The following is a 21,233-nucleotide window of genomic DNA, read 5'->3' as shown; positions in this document are numbered from 1 at the left end:
CCCTTTATTTATACTTCCCAACTTGATCATTCAAATATAAAATTGTCCATCCAATACATAGGAAGTGTTAAATTGCCTCAAAATAATATTTATATCCTGAAGCATCCCATTACCCTCCATGTGAACTCAGAATTGATATTTGTCTCTAAAAGCAGTTAAGTATTCTCATCTGTCATTTCAGTTATACTAGGTAAATAAATGTAAATACATAGGTGCACAAGGAAGTTAATGAATCATATTTATAGAATATTTACTGAGCAAATGGCAGCAACTAATTACTTCTAACTTATCATTTGTGTTCAATTTTGTTTGCTCTTTAAATGGCAATCAAATCTCGAAAGTCGATATATACAACTATATTTGTCACAGGGCCTTGTGACAGTTGAAATATTTGTCTATAAAAACAGTAACTTCCCTTTACCCCCAAGTAAAGTCTTCATAATTTCTGCCAACTACTTTAAGTATATATATATAAAAACTATGTAAAATTGTTTAATTCAGAATTAATATTCTGAAGGACCAGACATTTCATGGGGCACTTCAGACAGAACCTAATGCATTATAGGCAGTCAGCGTGCATGTTGTGAAATTAGGATTTGTCATAATATGTCTTTGATTTGTAATAGAGTTTCAAACAATTGTTTCTCACAGAAGGTATGGTATGTTTCACTCTATTCTAGTGATCCCAAAGTTGCAATAACAACAATGAAAATATGTGTTATATTTAAAGAAGATAAAATGTTTAACAATAGACAGTCTATGTTCATTCCTTTAAGCTACATCTTAAATAATTATTGCTGCCAACAGCCCCTCATTCCCTGTCTTAAACTTCTTTTATGTGTTCTAGGAATATCTTCAAGTTCCATTTCTTGCTTATCAGTGTAGCAAGGTACTACACTTCCCATGCAAAGATTAGTTTAATATCGTGTATTAGATGCCTGTTATGCTAGAACTTGTCTGATTTACATAACACATATGTAAATATATAGAGAATATAGATTGTCATAGAAGAGCTAACACAAATACCCTGAGAGGGGACCATCAACTCCCTTAAGTGAAGGAATCAGTACCAAGGTAAAGTAAGGAATTCAGTTTTGACAAGTTAAATTTGAGGCATGAATGATCTCGCCATATGGCAATGTCTACCAGACAGCTGTAGTCTTGGTCTTATTGCTCATCAGCCAAGGCTAGGCCAGAAACATAGATTTCTGGAGTCAGCAACACAGAAGCAGCAGTTGACTCTAGCAGAAGGAATGAGGTCACCAAAGGAGAAAAGGAAGGAGACATGCCATCTTTCAGTGTGTGGGTACTTGAATTTTTCCAGTACCAAGATTGGGTTTATGCTGAACCATCCCCACTTTATTAAGTCCTCCTTGTGGCCAACAGACACATCTGTGGTAAGATGATCGGCTAGCATGTGTTTTGTGTTCAGAGGTAATTTTAGGTCATGTCTATACAAGACCATCACAAGCAGCCTGGAGCACAAAAGAAGAAAAAAAAAAAGACTGCTACAACTTGTCCCTCTAGATCAGTGCTGTCCAAAAGAAATACAACGCAAGCCACATACATAATTTTAAATTTTCCATTAGCCACATTTTAAAAAGTAAAAAGAAACAGGTAAAATTAATCTTAATATACTTACTTAACCCAATATATCTAAAATATCGTCTTTTCAACATGTAATCAAAATGTTCTTAAAGACTAATGAGATATTTTACCTTCTTTTTTTTTGTACTCAGTCTTTAAAATCTGCTGTGTGTTGTACAATTGAAGCACATCTCACTTAAGATGTGAGACACCAGACACATCTCAAGTGCTAACAACCACGTGTGGCCTGAACTCATGACTCTCATATTGGACAGCACAGCTCTTAAGAGTTCACCTAACAGATAAAATGCACCCTAATCCTTCCCCATTTAGGTGGTATTGTAGAGAGTAGGTCCAAGTGATAAGTATGTAAGATTCTTTACTCCTGCTTCTGTTTGATCTGGTACAGCATAGGTCAGATCTCTCTCTCTCGACCTTAGGTTATCTAACACAATTTCCCATCTGTTAGATATTATAAAATATGTTTTGATTTTCAGAATACCCTAGGGTACACACATGAACTGACTGCATACCACAGAGCCTTAGTTTTTAGTGTTGGGAAAGTACACTCCTGTCCATATGTATCCTTATGACATCTGTCATTTAGGATTCGGAATGTTTACCAGATGCCTTGTACCAACCATTTTAAAGTATATTATATATCTCTTCCCAGCTAGTATTCTTTGTATATAAGAATACTGATAGGGGAATTATTTTTTAGATTTTACTCAAAATTGTCAGAATAATATCAGTTTTACAGAGCAGGGGTATCATAAAAGAAGATACAGTAGGAATGTAGAATTTCACCTGAATCACCTAAAAATGTCAAAATTAATACTTATAATACATTTAGCATGATGACTTTGGAAGGGTGATTGTAACATTGCAGAATATCATTACTTAGCCTTGTTTGTTTTTTAATATAAATATGTGGAAAATCTTTATAGGCCAGAATATCATCATTATAGTGGCTGGAGCAAATTTACTTTTGAATACTGAAGACCTGAAGAAAGCAGCTACGACCATTAACAAAGCCAAAGTCATGATCTGCCAGTTAGAAATAATTCCAGAAATATCTTTGGAAGCCCTGACGATGGCCCACAGCAATGGAGGTGATTTTACCTATTTGTTATTCTTCCTAGAAAAGCTTTTTTTTTTTTTTCCTAAAGATTTTATTTATTTGACAGAGAAAGAGCACGAGCAGGAGGGAGAGGGAGAGGGAGAAGCAGACTCCCCACTGAGCAGAGAGCCCAGTGTAGGACTTGATCCCAGGACCTGGGATCATGACCTGAGCCAAAGGCAGACACCTAACCGACAGTCACCCAGGTGCCCCCCTAGAAAAGCTTTTATCACTGTTAATTTAATAAAAGGTAGCCTTTTAAGTTAAGCAAAGCAATACTTTCCCTGTAGTAAAATATCCTTTCTTCCACCTGTGAGATTCACGATCTTCTTGTAGCTAGGAAAGTTTACAAACAGGGTAAAAAATAACCTGAGTAGCACTACTGATACCCTACAATATAAATCTTCTATCTAGTTAGTGGAGATGATAACAAGTAGTGACTAGAACCTCAGAAACAGCCCATAGCCCAAAAGTAGAAGCAGAGGTCAAGTTACATGTCATGTACAATGACTGCCCTGGTAGGTCTATTTTGATAAATGTCTCTAGGAATTAAAGATTACCTCTTTCTCTTTTTTGTAAAACTCCATCTCTGTTCAATAAACCAGAAAAAATTATTTACGTGTAATATTTTCTATGTTGTCAATGTCCTTTGAGCAGTTAGTTGGTTTTTGACCTTCAATTTTGAAAATTTTCAAACACACAAAGGCAGGTAGAATTGCCTAACAAAATCTTTCACCCAGTGTCAACAATTATCAACGTGTGGCTAATGTTGACTCGTCTGCCCTCCTGCTCACTCCCTGCTTCCACCCCCAGCAAATCACAAACTCTTTAAAAATCCAAAGAGTTTCTTTGTGTTTACTTCTTGTTCACCATTGACTGGTGGGCAAAGCATCTTCTGAGTTAGAATCCCGTTTCCATTCCTTTTTAGCTTTGAGGTGTTTCTAGAATGATCCAGTTTTTCTAAGCCTTGTTTGTTAAGAGCATATAGAAATACTCCCCTACAGAATTGTTCTAAGAATGAAACAAAATAAAATATGATGCTGAGCATGATGTAATATATCTAAACGAATCCCAAATTTCTTCTCCTTTTCACTTCTCTCTTGAAATTTAAATTAGGATAATATCCTGATCTCAGCATCAAAAAAAAATCAAAATAGATCATAGCCATTCTAAAACAATGGCTTCCTCTTGATACTGCAGCCGTAATTCTGTGACTTAAGAGAGAGAACCACTTTGAATTTTCCACATAAAACTTTCTCATCAAGATACAAAACTAAAAAAGAGAAGAAAAAGAACAGTAAATGTATGTGTGTGTGTGTTTGTATAAGTGGTTTCTCCCAAAATCTCCAGCGTTCTACAAAGCAATAAATGGAAAGTAAGTTACTTGAAATGATTTTGTAGAGAATTTTTAAATGTATGTCCAGATTTAACAAATTTTCCTCTTGGCAAAACAACGTGCTGTGGTAAATTCTCATTGACATTTAATGTATTTTTAATGGACTCAAAGCTGTCAGAAAGAATTCTAAGCAAGCCAAAAACCCATTTGGTTACATTTTCTCAGGGTGTCACAGATAGAGTCTAATGCTTATGGTGAGCATTGCCTACACCGTGTTCATCTGAATTGAGCAATGTGAATACAACATGACACTTCATTCATGCTCCTGTCTTTCCTTTTACAGGTTGGGGCATAGTCTCTTGTAACTGCTTTTCCTACACTCCCTTGCTTCTCAGAGATCACTCTTCCCTTTGTCTTAGTCTAGTTTCAGGTTAACTAACCAGCTTGTGGAGGAGAGAAAGGTAAAGCCACCAGAGTTGAATATGTTTCACAGGTAAGGCTAGAATTATCCCAATGGGCAGACAGCCTGACCTTGGGGCTGTCATTTGGGTGGAGTCCAAAAATGCTTCCTCCATCACCTGCTAGCCAGCTCTATCAATTGAGCTAGATGACCTAGGGCATCAGGAATGGGCAGTGGTATGGGGTGCCAGGGTGGCCCAGTCAGTTAAGGGTCTGATTCTTGAGCTCAGCTCAGGTCATGATCTCAGGGTCATGAGTTCAAGCCTACCAAAAAAAAAAAAAAAAAGAGGGGGAAGGGAATGGGCAGGCGTAGTGATGGTAAACTAGCACTAGCCGATTCCACATTTTTACTAAGAGTCAGCATGTCTAAGTATTAATTCCACGTACTTTCATATATATTGACCTTTGAAAAACCTCATGACAAAGATATGGCAGGCATCATTCTCCCAAAATGAAGGCGAGAAGATACACTAGGAAAATGTAAGTAATTACCCAAGGTCAGTGTAGAAACCCAGATTTCAGATGCCAAGACCCAAGTTCTGTGTCCTAGAGCACGCCTTAAATATTACCACACCCCATTGATTCCAAGGAACTGAGCCTTTATGGAGAAAAGTAAAACCCATAAACTGTAATATTGTTCAACACGTAGCCTAAGCTTTGAGTGTTTTTGAAGCTCACATCTCAGAGACACTAGACTACTTTCTGTGATGCATCTCTTACCTGCTCCCATAAAATACATGCACATGGACTCCTCTGACCAGAATTCAGCTGGTCTTCACTTGGTGAAGCAGCCAGAACCACTTAGACTCTCTATAACCATGAGTGTGTGTGTGTGTGTGTGTGTGTGTGTGTGTGTGAATTTAATGTGTTTTCATTCTCACGTCAGAGAAGAGTGATACAATGAAGGAAGCACTGGTTTGAGAGTCATGAAGTTTGGGTTTGAATACAGAATCCATCCCTTAGTAAATAGGGGACCGCATGCAAGTCAGTCAGTTCTTGGTTCTAGGCCTCTGTGAAACAGTACTGGTCCAAGAGCTCTTGCAGCTGTTTACTGTCAGGATATATGAATGGAGAGCAGAGCAGGCAAAGCTTAGAGATACGTTGAGCACTTCGTGTCCTGTCCATTGCCCCGTGAGACTACCTATGTGCTAATCAGCAATATTCCACCTACAAGAAAGGAGGTAAAATAATCCTCCTCTTCCTCCTCCTCCTCCTTTCTGGGTTTATTATCACAGCTCCTTTATCTGAATTAAGCACATACATAGTATGACTGGATTATATATAGTTGTTAAAAATACAGAGGAAACCGACACCTCCCCCCCATCTCTGAATATATGGTGTCAGAACTCTGTTTTGTCTTCACCTAAAGGAAAGCATTGGTTTTAAATGGACAGCACCAGTGGCCCTCAGTGGCCCCCTCCTCTCTAGGTCATGATGCTGTGAGGCAGGCCCACAGCAGAGCTGGTGCTGCAGCTGCTCGTGATGAAATTATGCATGTCGGGTCTGGTCTTTATATCCATTTCAAAGCAAATGGAACATTACTGGAACAATTATAAATAATTGAGATTGTAAGATCGCCAAGATCAAATTCTAGGTAGGACACAAAATATCTTTTAATGACACTTGAGTCCTTTTCTATTTGGCAAACCAAACTTCTTGGCTGGCCACCTTGACTTTCACAGTGACGTTGTCCAGCACATAGCCCAAGTGTTGAGTGTTTCCGCTGCTCAACTCACAGGAAACAACCCCCAGAGGGAGACTGCCAAGCCAGCGTTTTGGTTACCCCAATCTTTCCACAGTTTCTTTACTTAGGGTGACTTTCTTCCTATTTCTCTGAGCTAAGTTATTATGGCCTTCTCAACTGTCCAGTTCATGCCCTCCATGGTGAGACTGGTAAGAGCTTCCACCTCAGGATGCCTGGGTGACTCAGCAGTTGAACATCTGCCTTTAGCTCAGGTGGTGATCCCAGGACCCCTGGGATCAAGTCCCACATCAGGCTTCTCTCCCCGAAGGGAGCCGGCCTCTTCCTCTGCTCATGTCTCTGCCTCTCTCTGCATCTCTCTGCATCTCTCATAAGTAAATAAAACCTTTAAAAAAAAAAAGAGCTTCCACCTCATTCTCCTGGCTCTGTACCTATGCAGCTCCTCACTGACATTCTTGTGCCAGCCTTTGGCATGCTGTTAAGACAACCAGGAGTTTAGCCCACCTTATGTTGTAATGAATAATGATTACGTTGGGTGTGGTCAGTGCCCTCTGCAGCTCCACACTACTCCATGGTACATCTTGTGTCTCTAGTTTTACGTGGTTCCAGGATGGCATCATTTTCCCCAACTTATCTATTGCAAATGTGCATTCTTCTTTGATTAACCACATCTACTCATTCTTCACATTTTTTTCACCATGGTAAAGTGTTTATGTTTATTTTTGGTAGCATGAGCCAAAGAAGAGTCCTTGCTTTATGGCATTTTCATTTTTCCCCTAACTTTTTTTACTAGTCAGACTCTAAGCCTAGGTATCCAGCCTATTACCATCCAGCATTGGTCAAAATGCTTTCCTTCAATAGGGAAATAAGCAGATAAGATTTGATTCATTTTTTTTAGATTGATTTATTTATTCATGAGAAACACACAGAGAGAGACAGAGACATAGGCAGAGGGAGAAGGAGATTCCCTGCAGAGAGCCTGATGCTGGACTTGATTCTTAGATCATGCTGAACTGAAGGCAGATGCTCAACTGCTGAGCCACCCAGGTGTCTTGATTTGATTGACTTTTATACAATATTTATGGTCAAATTAAATTGTAGGATTTCTCGTTCCAGCAATTCTATTGCTTAAAATTCAGTGTAATTGTTTTTTTTAAATTTGTATTTAGGGGCGCCTGCGTGGCTCAGTTGGTTAAACATCTGTCTTTGGCTCAGGTCATGATCCCAGGGTCATGGGATCAAGCCCTGTGTTGGATCCCTGCTCACTGAGGAGTCTGCTTCTCCCTCTCCCTCTGCTTCTCCCCCTGTTTGTGCTAGCTTGCTCTCTCTCTGTCAAATAGATACATCTTTTAAAAAATAAAAATAAAATTTATTTTTATTGTGGAAAATCTCAAATATATGTGGACATACAGAGACTATATGGGGTAAACCCATATATACTATCACTTAGCTTCAATAATTCTCAACACATGGCCAATCCTGTTGCATTTATACCCTAACTGACTACTCTCCACACCCTCCCACTGCAACCTTGGGTTATATTCTGAAGCACCAGCCAAACATTATATCATTTCATTCACAATGGACTTGATTTTTGCTGTAAGATATTACACATCTTTTAAGAATGATGTCTTTGCCTGGTGTACACCAGGTAATCTCTGGTCAGATTTATTCCCATCACCCTTTGGAATTAATCCTTATTAGTTTAGTGAGTAACCTCTCAGACTTTTTTTTTTCTCTTCTGTCCAAGTGTATAAATGTAAATACACATACAATTATGCTTTGCTTTATTAAAAAAGGAGGAGTCATACTAAAGATTTTATTACAAAACTTTCTTTTTGGATCCCTGGGTGGCTCTGGTTTAGCTCCTGCCTTCGGCCCAGTGCTTGATCCTGGGGTCCTGGGATCCGGTCCCGCGTTGGGCTCCCTGCATGGGACCTGCTTCTCCCTCTGCCTGTGTCTCTGCCTCTCTCTCTCAATCTCTCTCTTTCTCTTTTTTTGTGTCTCTCATGAATAAATACATATAATCTTAAAAAAAGAAAAACTTCCTTTTTTTCACATATAAATTATAGAAAATTTTCTGTGACAAAACAGAGATCTCCTTCATTCTTTTTAACAGCAGCAGAGTATTCTTTTAGAGCTATTTTTTTCCTAACCAATCCTGTCTGATAGAAGCTTAGGTTTCTTTTTATTTTTTTCTGTTAAAAACTAGCTGAGCATCACTTTGCATGCCTATGTGTTTCTGTGGGAGAGATTTGGAAAAGGAATTGCCAGATCAGGGCTCTTTTGAGATAAAATGGAACTTTAATAAGAGTAGCTCAATGCTATTTTTCCATACGGGTAGCTTGCTCTACCCTGTGCTCAAATGCCTTTGCGTGCAGATTGGAGATCACAATACATGAGCAATGCTTTTTCATTTCACCGTTTGAGGAAAATAGGGAGCAATATATTTGTTCTGGAACTGTAAAAAGTAAATGGGTGTGTTGGAATGCTGGGCATGGAGGGCCTTTACGCATAATTGACATCTCTAAGACCTTGCAGAAACGGGAAGACCAATGAGAGACTGTTGCCAGGCTATGAATTCCAACAGAAGGCAAAAGAGATGGGTGGACAGGCGGGGGTGTTAGGCTGTGTGTGAAGGACAATATAATAACAGTAATAATCCCTTACACTTGTACAACACTCTACAGTTTACAGAGGGCTTTTACACCCAGTTTCTAATTTAAGCTGCACAATGACCTGTACAAAAATATGAGCAGCCAAAAATATACCATAGAATTTTTGTGGATGGACATTCTAGATTCTAAAATAATGAAAATGTGAGAATAGCATTAGCCTGTAAACCACTGGACAAGATCCACTAACCAAACCAAAATGTTAAGACCAAGGAAGGTGTAGAAGCAAACTCGCTAGCCTCACCAGGCAGTAGTGGACAGTTTCCATTAGCCATGTGCTGATAAGCATCTACCCAAGAACGTGGAATGGATCAGTGCTGTGACAGCTGTGGAAAAGCCACTTGGACAACTCATCAATGTGCGAATTTTCCCAAGAGATTCTAATCAGATTTGAGGTGGAGCCTAAAAGTCATGCACTTTAATTGTGGGACCCAGGAAATTTAACAAAAATCCCCTACTCCTGGACAAGCAGAGCAGGATTAACTCCATTTTGTGCTGCACCTGCCACCTCCTGTATCACCCCCACATGACCTGCTTATTGCTTAAGGCACTGCCCCACCCTAGTCAAGCCGCTGGGCACACCCTAATCGGAAATCGGCTCATAACAATGTAACCCTGCCTTGTGCCAGCCAAAACTGCGCGCCAATTCTGACCAAAGTAATAGGCCAGCTCAAATGGATACTATAGGGTAAGATGTAATTCCATTGGCCACCTGCATGTGGACTGACATGACTGCGCAACTTTCTGCATATCCCATGGGCCACTGGCCCCTATAAAGCTGCTACCCCTCTTAATCTCGGGGTCCAAGTCCCTGCTCCGCTGTGTCAGGTACACTTGGACCCAAGCTTGTAAATAAACCCTCATGCGTTTGCATCTGTGTTGGCTCCTCGGTGGTTTCTTGGATTTGCAATCTCGGGCACAACATTATGAGGTCTCCTAGTGATGCTGATGTGCAGCTAAGTTTGTGAGCCGCTGTTCTGGAAGGGTCTCTGAGAATTGCAGGTAGAAGATTTTACTCTGTGAGTCCATAGTAGATTGGAGTCGCTAAACACATAAGTGGACCTGGGTAGAGGAAAAGAAGACCAACCAATTTAGTTGGATCCTCTGGTGGATAAGTAAGTGTTTTGACAAAGAGGGAGCTTCCTGTGAATGTAATCTCTAAAGACTTTAAAATGTATATATATATATATTTTCAAAATTCCACATCAAACATTGTTTTAAAATACTATAAATGGGGATGAAGGTTTGCACTGCTATAAACAGAGTCCTGGCCTAGAGATAACCAATACTGGACTTTTTTTTTTTTTTAAGATTTTTAATTTATGTATTCATGAGAAACACAGGGAGAGAGAAAGAGAGAGAGAGAGAGAGAGAGAGAGAGAGAGGCAGAGACACAGGCAGAGGGAGAAACAGGCTCCATGCAGGGAGCCAGACATGGGACTTGATCCCGTGACTCCAGGATCACACCCTGGAAGGCTGAAGGCAGGCGATAAACCGCTGAGCCACCCAGGGATCCCCCAAATACTGGACTTTAAGCTGGAGGACCCCAGGTAGGGACCCAGCTTAACTGTGTCCCAGTGTATGACCTTAGACCTCACTGAAGCTCACTTTCCTCCTCTGAAAAATGTAAATATTCTTCTAACACTGTAATGCTATGACATTCTCATTTTCCCTGTCTGCTATCCCCATCCATCCTTCTCTTATAGGCTCGTAGTCTGAGCTAGCTTTCAGCCTCAGATCGAATTTATCCTCCATTCTCAAGCTTTCTTTATGTTTCCAGGTTGCTCATAGAAGCCAAGAACGTAAGCTTCTGTGAAAAGTGTATATTTGGGGAGCCTGACTGGTTCAGTTGGTGGAGCATGGGACTCTTTGTCTAGGGATTGTGGGTTTGGGCCCCACCTTGGGTGTAGAGATTACTTGAAATCTTAAAAAAAAAAGTACATGTTTGCATGAGTAATTGTGATATATTTGGAAGACATGCATAGGTGTACAAAACCTACATATGTAAATGAACTTCCTACTTCCTGTTCTTACCAGGAAATTTCTTTTATCTCTTCATTACTTCTTTCCAAACATCTCTTTTTTTTTCCTGGAAAATGGATTTATGAGCAAAAATGTTCACCAGCCTGAATGTTCGCATCCATACATGTCCTTTCATGTCACAGCATTTAAAATTTTATGTTGCCCTTTGACATAACTTTGTAATCACCTTGGTTGTGATACTGTTGCTTGCCCTTGAAGTTGAAATGTTGTAAAGTGAAAAAGGGAGAAAAAAAAAAAGGGGAGCAAATGGAAATAAAAAGGGGCTGGGACTAGGTCACCACAGAGATTGAGATTTCAGACTTTTCTAAGTCAATTTGTCATCTAATGGGGAAAATGCTGCACATGGGATTTCCCTTACTGTCTATAAGTGCACCATGTTAAAAAATGATCACTGAACCCCCTTTTCCATTCTTTACAGTGAAAACATTGTTCAATCCAGCTCCTGCTATTGCTGACCTGGACCCTCGCTTCTACACACTTTCAGATGTGTTCTGCTGCAATGAAACTGAGGTAAGGATGGAAGGTTTTGCTCCCTCCAGAAGAAGCCAAAGACTTTCATGCAAGTGGATGAAGCAGAGGCAGAACTAACCACTTCAGTTTGATTGCATGTAAATTCTTGGGCCCATTGAAAACAATTGTCAGACAACTAGGGTGTAGAGAAAAGGAAATTAGTGAGTTGGGGGGGGGGGCGATTTCCTGAGTCATCTCCATAATCTGGCATTTATCAAACCTCAGCTATTTTTAGTTCCCTCCCTGCCTTCAAGCTATTGGTGGTTTGTTTTCTTTTTAAATTGTTCTACATTCTGTGGACTAATTAGTACTAGAGTTGCTAGATTTAGCAAAAAAAAAAATCCAGAAAGCCCTGTTAAATTTGAATTTCGTATAAACAACAAGTGGTATATTAAATGTACTTGTGCTATAGAATTATTTGTTATTTATCTGAAATTCAAATTCAGCTGGCCTAACAACCCTAATTAAGATACGACCCCTGGAGCATTTGCTACATTTTCTTGTGAAGACCCTGGGACTGCATGGGTGTACAGATGTAGGCTCCCTGTTGATACCACAGGAAGGACCTCGGGGGCCACTCTGTTAGGAGAGGGCCCTCTCAGACCACCTGAGGATCATAATGTATAGATTTGCATAAAATACTGATCAATATGTTCAGATGGTGCCATCCATTCTGAAGCATTTTAGGAAGAAAATTTCAGTATTCCTCCTTTTTATAGGCCAAACCATTTTAGGCCAGAGCTTGCTCTCCACATTGGGAAGAAGGACATATTATTATACAATGCAACATGTAGAGAGAGAAAGTTAGTAATTAAAGAATTATAATAGTAATTGTCCATGTGGTTCTAGAAGGCTGCATGAATGTTTCCAGGATTTCCCGACCTGCCTTTTTGTTAATTTTATCTCTCAGAACATGAAGTAAACAAAAAAGAAGACTGCCACAAGGAAACTAATTTTAACAAATCACAACAGGTTATGCAATATTTTTGAGCAACCACCATAGCCAGGCCTTGTGCTAGGAGAAAGGGATTGTGGGAAATAGTAGCTATTGCACAATAAGAAGTTTGATTACTCTCCACTGCCAACTGGCTTAAATTTCCCTGCTGCATACTTGGAGAGCACTATATTTATTCTTCAAACACTCATCACAGCTCAAATTACTTATTCAATACTTCTATCTTCTCCACTGAATTACTAGTCCTGTGAGGCTAGGGACATCTGTCTTATTCACTGTTGTATTCCTAATGGGTAATCCTAATTGTATAGTTATCTACTGTTGCATAATAAATTACCCCCAGATTTCAGGGCTTACAATATAGTAATCCCCCTTTATCACTGGGAATAGTTCCAAGACCCCCAGTGGATGCCAGAAACCACAGATAGTACTGAACCCGATAAATATTATGTTTTTTTCCTATGCATACATACCTTTGACAAAGTTTAAGTAATGAAGAAGGCACAGAAGAGGTTAACAATAATAACTAATAATAAAGCAATTTTAACAATATATTGTCATGAAAGTTTTATGAATGTGGTCTCTCTCTCTCTCTCTCTCAAAATATCTCACTATCCTGTACTCACCTGTCTTCCTCTTGTGATGATGTGAGGTGATAAATGCCTATATGATGAGATGAAGTGAGGTGAGTGACACAGGCTTGAGACACAGCAGGTAGGCTACTATTAACCTTCTGATGATATGACAGGAGGAGGATTACCTACTTTCCTGACAGCAGTTGACCACGAATAAGTGACACCAAGGAGAGTGAAACGGTGGATAAGAGGGGACTACTGTAATTATTTCGTGTCCTGTACAGTTTCTGTCCATCAGGAATTGAGACAGGGCACAGCATGGCTTGTCTGTCTCCATGATGTCTGGGGCCTAGAAGACTCAAGGGTGGAGAGCAGGAATCATGCTTCACTCCCATGCTTGCTAGTTGATGCTGGCCTTTGGCCAGAACACTTAACACTTACACAGGACCTCTCCTTGGGACCTGGGCTTCCTCACAATGGAAGCTGGGTTCCAAGATACAGTATCCAGAGGATGAGAGAGAGGGAATCAGGCAGAAGACATGTTGCCTTTTATGACATCACTTTTGAAGTTACACAGTATCTCTTCTGGCCCATTCTATTGACTGAGGCAGGAAAGTCTACCCTTGCACCCCTCGTTTCAATATAAGATTGTCCTTGTCACAGTGTGAAAAGAGCATATATAGTGTGATATAAATTGATAGAATTATTTTTGGAAATTATGTAACTCTGTTATATTGTACCTGGCACATAGTTGGCACCTAGTAAATGCTTTTTGAATGAACAAATGAACAAACTTTGGTCTTTAGGAAAGTTGATCTCAGACACTCAGTGGAAAAAAGAAAAACTTTAAAAGCTTAATTAAGATTCTTATGGATGACTTCTAAAAAGGATAATAATGTAAATTCATGCTTTAAGATACTCTCTCTGGGGGCACCTGGGGAGCTTAGTTGGTTAGGCATCCAACTCTTGATTTTGGAACAGATCATGATCTCAGGATCATGAGATCAAGCCGCACATCGGGCTCCGTGCTGGGTGTAGAGGCTTCGTAAGATTCTCTCACTCCCTCTCCCCTCCCCCCTCCCTGTTCTCTCTTTCTCTTTAAGGAAAAAAAACCCCTCTCTCTGCTAACAGACAAACCATTGATAAATAAATACACAAAGAGACAATGAAAAGATACAAGCTCAGAAACAAGATAACTCCACAGATCAGAAAGGGAACAGAATCCTAGAGCATTCAGCCCTGAGTGTGCTAGAAGCAGGTATAGGTGGTAGGGACCTCCAATGGGTAATAGGCACTAAAAATGTGCCCCTCATGGGAGCCTGGAGCAGTGCCCACTGCTGGAACCCAGATATGCTAGGCTGAGACTCCCCTGCTAACCAAAAAAAGTAGAGGAAGTTGCTAAGCCTGCTACCCGGACTACAGCATTATGTAAAGCTACCAAGCTGTGGAGACAGGACAGAGGTACTGCCTGTGATCAAGAAGGAATCAGGCCAACTGCTAACCTGGTGACCAGGAATGTGACTAGATTGGCAATATCTCCAATAACAGCAGATCAGGAACTCCATATTGCTGATATAAAACTTGGCTCTGGTTTAGAGACCCTCAGGGGCCTAATAGATGCTACTATGAAACCACTGAAAAGGCAGGGGTAGTACTTTTAATCTACTTTTGATCTGAGGACCCATGCCTTTCTTCAGTTCTTGATAACACCTTACAGTTCTTCTAATATTGTTTCTCTCTAGTTCCCTCCTTTCTCTTCTTTCACTCCAACTAGATGTATGTTAGAATTGCTTGAGCTATATTTCATTTCTCTAAATTTCTTTTTAATATTAAAAAAATTCTTTCTGTGATACATTCTAGGTGAATTGAGTTTTTCACTTGTAGGTGAATTGATCAAGATTCTCTTTCAATTCACTAATTCTTCATTCTATTCTAATGTTTATCCTCTAGTGGTTTTTTTTTTCCTAATGAGTGTAATAATAGAAACATTTCAAAGGTGTTTTTTCATTTTCAAGATTTCTAATTGATTGGTTTTTATATTCACATATCATTGCTTCAATTGTTTCTCTTTCACACTTACTTTCTCCTTTTTTTTAATAATAAATTTATTTTTTTATTGGTGTTCAATTTGCCAACATACAGAATAACACCCAGTGCTCATCCTGTCAAGTGCCCCCCTCAGTGCCCGTCACCCATTCACCCCCACCCCCTGCCCTCCTCCCCTTCCACCACCCCCAGTTCGCTTCCCAGAGTTAGGAGTCTTCATCTCCTTTTTTAATGAATGAGAATCTCAATCATACTTATTTTAAAGTCTTTCTTGGCATTGTTTCATTATTTGAATTTTGTCTTGGGAAAATTCATCCAAGACTATTGATGTTGTTGGATAACTTTTGAGCATTATGCTTCCTCATTTGCAGGCTCATGTTGCTCTCTCTGAGTTGGGGAATCCCACGCTTTGGTTCCCACTAGGCTGATCCTGCCTCTGCAGTGGTTTCATGGTAGACTCAATCCATTGGGTGTCCGACTCTTTTTGGCTCAGGTCATGATATCAGGGTCCTGGGATCGAGTCCCACATCAGGCTCCCCACTCAATGTGGAGTCTGCTTCTCCTCCCTCTGATCCTCCCCCCCAACTCCCACTCATGCTCTCTCTTGCTCCCTGTCATGCTCTCTCAAATAAATAAATAAAATCTTTTTTAAAAAAGTATCACCTGAGATAAATAGATATAACTCCCTCCTAACATGCATTTTAATGGAACTGCATAAAGTGAAAAGTAGAGACAAAAATATTCTTAAACAGCCAGAGGGGAAAAAAGACAGATAACATATACATGATAAGAATATCCAATACTCCCTCTGCCTGTGTCTCTGCCTCTCTCTCTCTCTCTGTGACTATCATAAATAAATAAAAATTAAAAAAAAAAATGTGGATGGGATCCCTGGGTGGTGCAGCTGTTTGGCGCCTGCCTTTGGCCCAGGGCGCGATCCTGGAGACCCGGGATCGAATCCCACATGAGGCTCCCGGTGCATGGAGCCTGCTTCTCCCTCTGCCTGTGTCTCTGCCTCTCTCTCTCTCTCTGTGACTATCATAAATAAATAAAAATTAGAAAAAAAAAAAAAAAGAATATCCAATACTTCACTGATTGTAAAAGGGGAAAATGGAAAAATTGGTGTCCATGAAAAGGAGAATAGATCTTTTTAAACTGTAGTATATTTGTAATATATCTGTACTGTATGGAACTGTGCAGTTAAACAGAAGTAGAGCTACACATATCAACACAAATGAAATTACGTTAAGGGAAGAGGCACATTGCTAAATAGTATCTATGGAAGGCATGATTCACCTTCTTTAAAGAGAAACATCTGAAGCAAATAAAATAACACATTAAGATTTATTAAAAGCAGGTGGTAGGTACATGGGTGTTTGTATTACTTTTTTACATTTAGGAACTTTTCATAAAAGAATAGTTTTTAACAGGTTTTTAGAAACCACAAGAATTCCATGTTTCTGCAAATATACCATCTAACTCAACAGATGTAAGTGATCTCAGTAATGAAGATCAGTGAAAAACTTATGAAAAGAAAATAGAAGGTGGCCTCAAGGCATAGCCAACGCAGACAGAAAAGGTCTGTGGAAAAGATGGTTCAGGAAGGACACATGGTCAAGTTAATGAAACCTTTGCTGTGGGGAAGACCAAAGGAACAGACAGTGGGGGTGACTTACAGGCCATAGGAAAGGTTAATCTGGGCATGTTCAGAGTAGGCACAGGAAGAAACAGACTCTTTCTTAGGAAGAAATAGGATACAGAAAAGACAATTTGGCTATAAACTTTTTGAGTCAAAAAATATCCTATAATTCATCTAGTCCAGTAATTTTACAGCCACTAATTTCAGAACCATAGAGGGTCCCCAGAGATGCTAGAGGGGTGCCTAGGGGATGAGGAAGCAGGGCCCCTACTACAGGCAGAGCCTTTGTTACCTTCTGGGAGTGAACTGTGGTCCTGTGCCAGCCCCTAACTTTACAGATTGTATATGACTTGGGGAAAGTCCCAGAGTCAGTAAGTAGTGGGCATCTGGATGTCAGCACAGTGCTCTCTCTGCTACACAGGAGTGCCCTTCCTGCTCTGCTTCCATCTTCTTGAACAAAAACAAACAAAAGAAATGGGTGTTGTGCAAACGTGGGAAGCTGTGACTAGTAATAAGAGAAAGGCATTATGGCCCAAGAGGGGCCTAGAAGAATTACGGCCTTAGGTGTGAAATTTACAGACATGATTTATATCAAAATCATTGGCAGCAGTCCCTCCCTTTCTCCTGCCTCCCCTCCCCTCTGCCTTTCTTTTGTAGAATTCTTTGTTCTCCCTGATTCTTTTTTTTTTTTTAAGATTTTTAATTTATTTATTCATGAGAGACACAGAGAGAGAGAGAGACAGACAGACAGGCAGGCTCCATGCAGGGAGCCTGACATGGGACTCGATCCTGGGTCTCCAGGATCACGTCCCCGGCTGAAGGCAGGTGCTAAACCGCTGAGCCACCCAGAATTCTTGATGAAAATCATCACACATACACACAGAAAAGCTGAAAGAGCAATACAACAGATAGCCATAGACTGTCCGCCCAAATGGTTGTTAACATTTGCTGTTTTGCTTTCTCTCTCGTGTGTATTTCCTTTTGTTTTTCTCGAATCGTTTCAGAGTAAGTTGCAAATAACATGATACCTGACCCCTAAATATTTCAGTGTGTGTCTCCTGAGAGGAGCCACAATACCATTCTCACACTTAAGAAAATTATCAATAATAATATACTGTCATCTAACATCCAGGGCCACGTTCAAATTTCCTCAGTTGTCCCAAGAGTGTCCTTGAAAGCTAATTTTTGTTGTCATTGTTGTTGGGTTATTTCTTTTCTTGAGCCAGTGTGCATCAAAGCTCCCGATGGCATTGGTTGTTATGCAAAAGAAGGGAGACGTTTTCTAGAAGAGCAAATCTAATCTGGAAGTGGACCCAGGTCACTTTTCTCACTGCTTTTTCCTTTCACTTTTATGTATTCCAGGCTGAGATCCTAACTGGCCTGGCAGTCGGCAGCCCTGCAGACGCTGGGAAGGCTGCGCTGGTGCTCATGGAGAGGGGCTGCCATGTGGTCATCGTCACCTTAGGTGCTGAAGGATGCGTGATGCTGTCACAGACAGAACCTGTCCCAAAGCACATTCCCACTGAGAAAGTCAAGCCTGTGGATACCACGGTAGGTTTTAAAATTTCAAAATTACCTCTGCCTCCTTGAAAATCATAATTTGGTAACAAAGATTCTGCACCTGAATTTTTGGATCATAAGATAAGGGCCTGAGGAAGTGATACAATAGAAGAGAAGAAAAACCGGGCAGGAGGACTAGCTCTTGATCATTCCTTAACCAGCGGGGGGAATTTATACAAGTCAGTTAACCTCTCTGAGCCTCAGTTTCTTCATCCATAAAATTGGAGTAGCAATAGCAGAATACCTGTATTACCTATACTCAGTCACTGATTCATTCAATAAATATGTACTGACTACCTGTTATGTGCCAGTCATCTGTTAGGTGCTGGGGCTTTAGTGATGAACAAGACAAAACTTCTGTCTCATGGGGCTTAGATTTTAGATGATATAGCAATCGCTGGTTCTTACAAGCCTCTCGTGTGGAGAGAACAAGTGCACGGGTTGGCAGAAATCATTATTTTAGTCAACAGACAATAACAGCTAACATTTACTGCATGCTTGCTGTGTCTCTTTTGCATACGTCTCATATAATCTTTACAATTATGAGATGCAAGTTACTGTCCTCGTTTTACAGATTTAGAAACTTGCTGAGGACCGTAATGCTAGGTTGTAACAGAGATAGGGGTTCAAAACTCGGCCTGTGGACTCCAGACATTTCTTGTGTAAGGTGCTGCATTAAGGATAAGCAGGTTAAGTAGATAAGTCACAGCCCAGAATGGAGTAGAAAGGAAACAGGTTAAAAAAAGAAGCTCAGGGTCCCTCTAAAACCGGGAAAATAAAAATTGCTTGTGGCCTACAATGGAGAAGAGATGGGGACATGCCTGGGTGGCTCAGCAGCTAAAGTGGCTGACCTTGATCTCAGCTCAGGATCATGAGTTCAAGCCCCACATTGGGCTCCTCATTGGGTGTGGAGCCTACTTTAAAAGTTTTTTTTTTTAACTTAAAAAAAGAGAAGAGCTGACTAGCAAAGTAAATAAGTGTCAGAGATGCAAAACTAGAGCTGAAGAAGAATAAACATTTTAAGGTTCTTATTTATAAGAAGTTAGTATGTAATTATTTATAAAATATACTTTGGTTTTATGCTTAGAAAATACTTGAAAATGTGGGTCACGTATCAGAAAGGAACCAAAGAGAATCTGATGAAGTCATGGGTGCGAATATGCTTTGAAAAACAGATTAGTACAAGGAATGCTTTTATAACCTGAAATTACACCCTGATTGCCTTTCACAGTGTGCGTGATCGGGTATTTGATAAACTGTACTTGATGTTGTCATCTTCTTCATACTGAGTCATTTTAGAAACCATTAGTGTTTTTCTGTTCTGTCAAGCAGTCACCTGAATTTGAGAGGTTCCTTCATAGTTCTCAAATCGACCCTGCATTAGAGTAAAACTAGTCCAGGTCCTGAACAAGAGCAGAAGAGTTTACTCTCCTTTGCTAAAAATGAAGAGTCCTAGGGGGGTTGCCTGGCCAGCTCAGTCAGTAGAGCATGTGACTCGATTTCAGGCTCATGAGTTCAAGGCCCACATTGGGCATAAAACTTACTTAAAATAAAATGCATATGATGAGCAAAAAATACACTTAAAAAATGAAGGGTCTTCGTGAAGATGTCGGGCCTACATATCTCCCCAAGAAAGACTCAGCCTCTGCTTCCAATGTCTGTGTCTGTGGTACATAAGCACCAAAGCACAAATCAGAGGGGCCTCCACAGAAACAGGGATTGATTTGGTGCACCTACGTGGAAGGTCCAAAGGCAGGGCCGAGCACAGAGGCGAAGCCACGTCCCAGGGGCTTGCTCACTCTCTCCTTGTTCTCTGTCTGCCTTGTGCTGGGCTTTGAGCTCAAGCAGATTCCCTCCAAGGAGTGGTTCTGGCAGCTACCTGCCTACATGGTGCCTCATGTCATGTCCCCATCCCTGGATATCACATAAAAACCAAAGAACTCTTCTCAGAGGATGGGAAGTAGATGCTGGTCAGACAAAAACAAGCCCTGCTCACCGCAGAACAAGTGTGTGAAAATGCACCGCCAGGGCATGGGACCAAGTGATGAGGAAACCAGCCTTGGAAATCCTCAGATTTGACTCAGTAGTCATTATCCTCAGAGCCGTTTCATGTTGAAGAACTGGATTTCATAGATCATGATGGACTGTGCCTTGAGCATCTATCTTAAACACAGCGATGTGTACAGGGAGGTTCTCACACATTGTTATGCCCTTTTATTTGCCTTCTTAGCATGTGCAGTTAATGTTTGGGTTTCAGGAAAGGGGAAACACAGTGAGAGCTCAGAGAAGAAATGATTACTAATGCTAGGAGGCGGGAAGCAGAGAATGGGATCACAAAGATGAGGGCACCGGATTGGGATCAACGAGTGTTCGCCATCAAGGGCCAGTCAAGTTTTAGGCTTTACAGGCCTTATATATATACACGCTCTGTCACAACTACTCACTTCCACCCTGGTAGCATGAAAGTAGCCATAAACAACCTGGTATGCTATCAAAACGAAGTTGGTATTCATCTAAACTACATTGTTTTAAGGTAGGTGTTCACTGGAATCACCAGTGTGATCACTAAAAAAAAACCAAAACAAAACAAAACAAAAAAACCCTGAAAGAAACAAAGGAATTATAGTGGTACACTTAAAAATATCTGTTTAACACAAACGAAGGCAGGAATGGAGGACTAAAGAAGCTACTGGAGATACACTGTTGTAAACTGAGGGATAAAAACAAGACAGCGGGAAACACGGGATTTAGGAATCAGGCAAGGCTACCAAGGAGAGAAGTCGAGGACAATGAAGGGGAGTCCCAGGGCCCCAGCAATGCAGCAAGCCCCTAACCGGGCCATCCTGGTGAGAGCAGGAGTGGAGAGCCCTGGAGGAATGTCTCCCAGAGTCAAAAACAAATACAGGAAAGGACAAAGAAAGAAACAGTGGAATATCCATGTGTTTGAGTATGCCCAGAGATTCTTAGTTTTCTTGCAAAGTTTGAAGATAAAGTAGTAATTAAGATGCAGAAAACTGTGGCAATGA

General features: G+C 40.5%; 2 protein-coding genes across 17 annotated transcripts in view; one reads left to right on the top strand and one right to left on the bottom strand.

Moving 5' to 3' along the window:
* Positions 1–13,421, bottom strand: part of BABAM2 (BRISC and BRCA1 A complex member 2) — a 449,505-nt gene extending 436,084 nt beyond the window's left edge. For 2 of the 7 annotated variants that reach the window (XM_049096094.1, XM_049096103.1), the window contains exon 1: positions 13,014–13,410. The gene's annotated coding sequence lies outside the window, so the exon portion shown is untranslated. Of the gene's footprint in view, positions 1–13,013 lie in introns of all 7 variants that reach the window. The other 5 variants (XM_049096099.1, XM_049096100.1, XM_049096102.1 and 2 more) reach the window with 5 other exon arrangements.
* The window catches only part of RBKS (ribokinase), a 92,817-nt gene that overhangs the window by 33,652 nt on the left and 37,932 nt on the right, over positions 1–21,233 (top strand). For all 10 annotated transcript variants that reach the window (XM_025454314.3, XM_035701058.2, XM_025454312.3 and 7 more), the window contains 3 exons: positions 2,535–2,699; positions 11,341–11,432; positions 18,010–18,198. In XM_025454314.3, the coding sequence (XP_025310099.1) occupies positions 2,535–2,699; positions 11,341–11,432; positions 18,010–18,198 (446 nt within the window). The remainder of the gene's footprint in view (positions 1–2,534; positions 2,700–11,340; positions 11,433–18,009; positions 18,199–21,233) is intronic.

The sequence above is a fragment of the Canis lupus genome, chromosome 17 (genome assembly GCF_003254725.2).
Source record: "Canis lupus dingo isolate Sandy chromosome 17, ASM325472v2, whole genome shotgun sequence".
Classification (NCBI taxonomy): Eukaryota; Metazoa; Chordata; class Mammalia; order Carnivora; family Canidae; genus Canis; species Canis lupus.
Note: the sequence above shows the minus strand (reverse complement) of the source record. Positions and strands in the feature narration are given on the sequence as shown.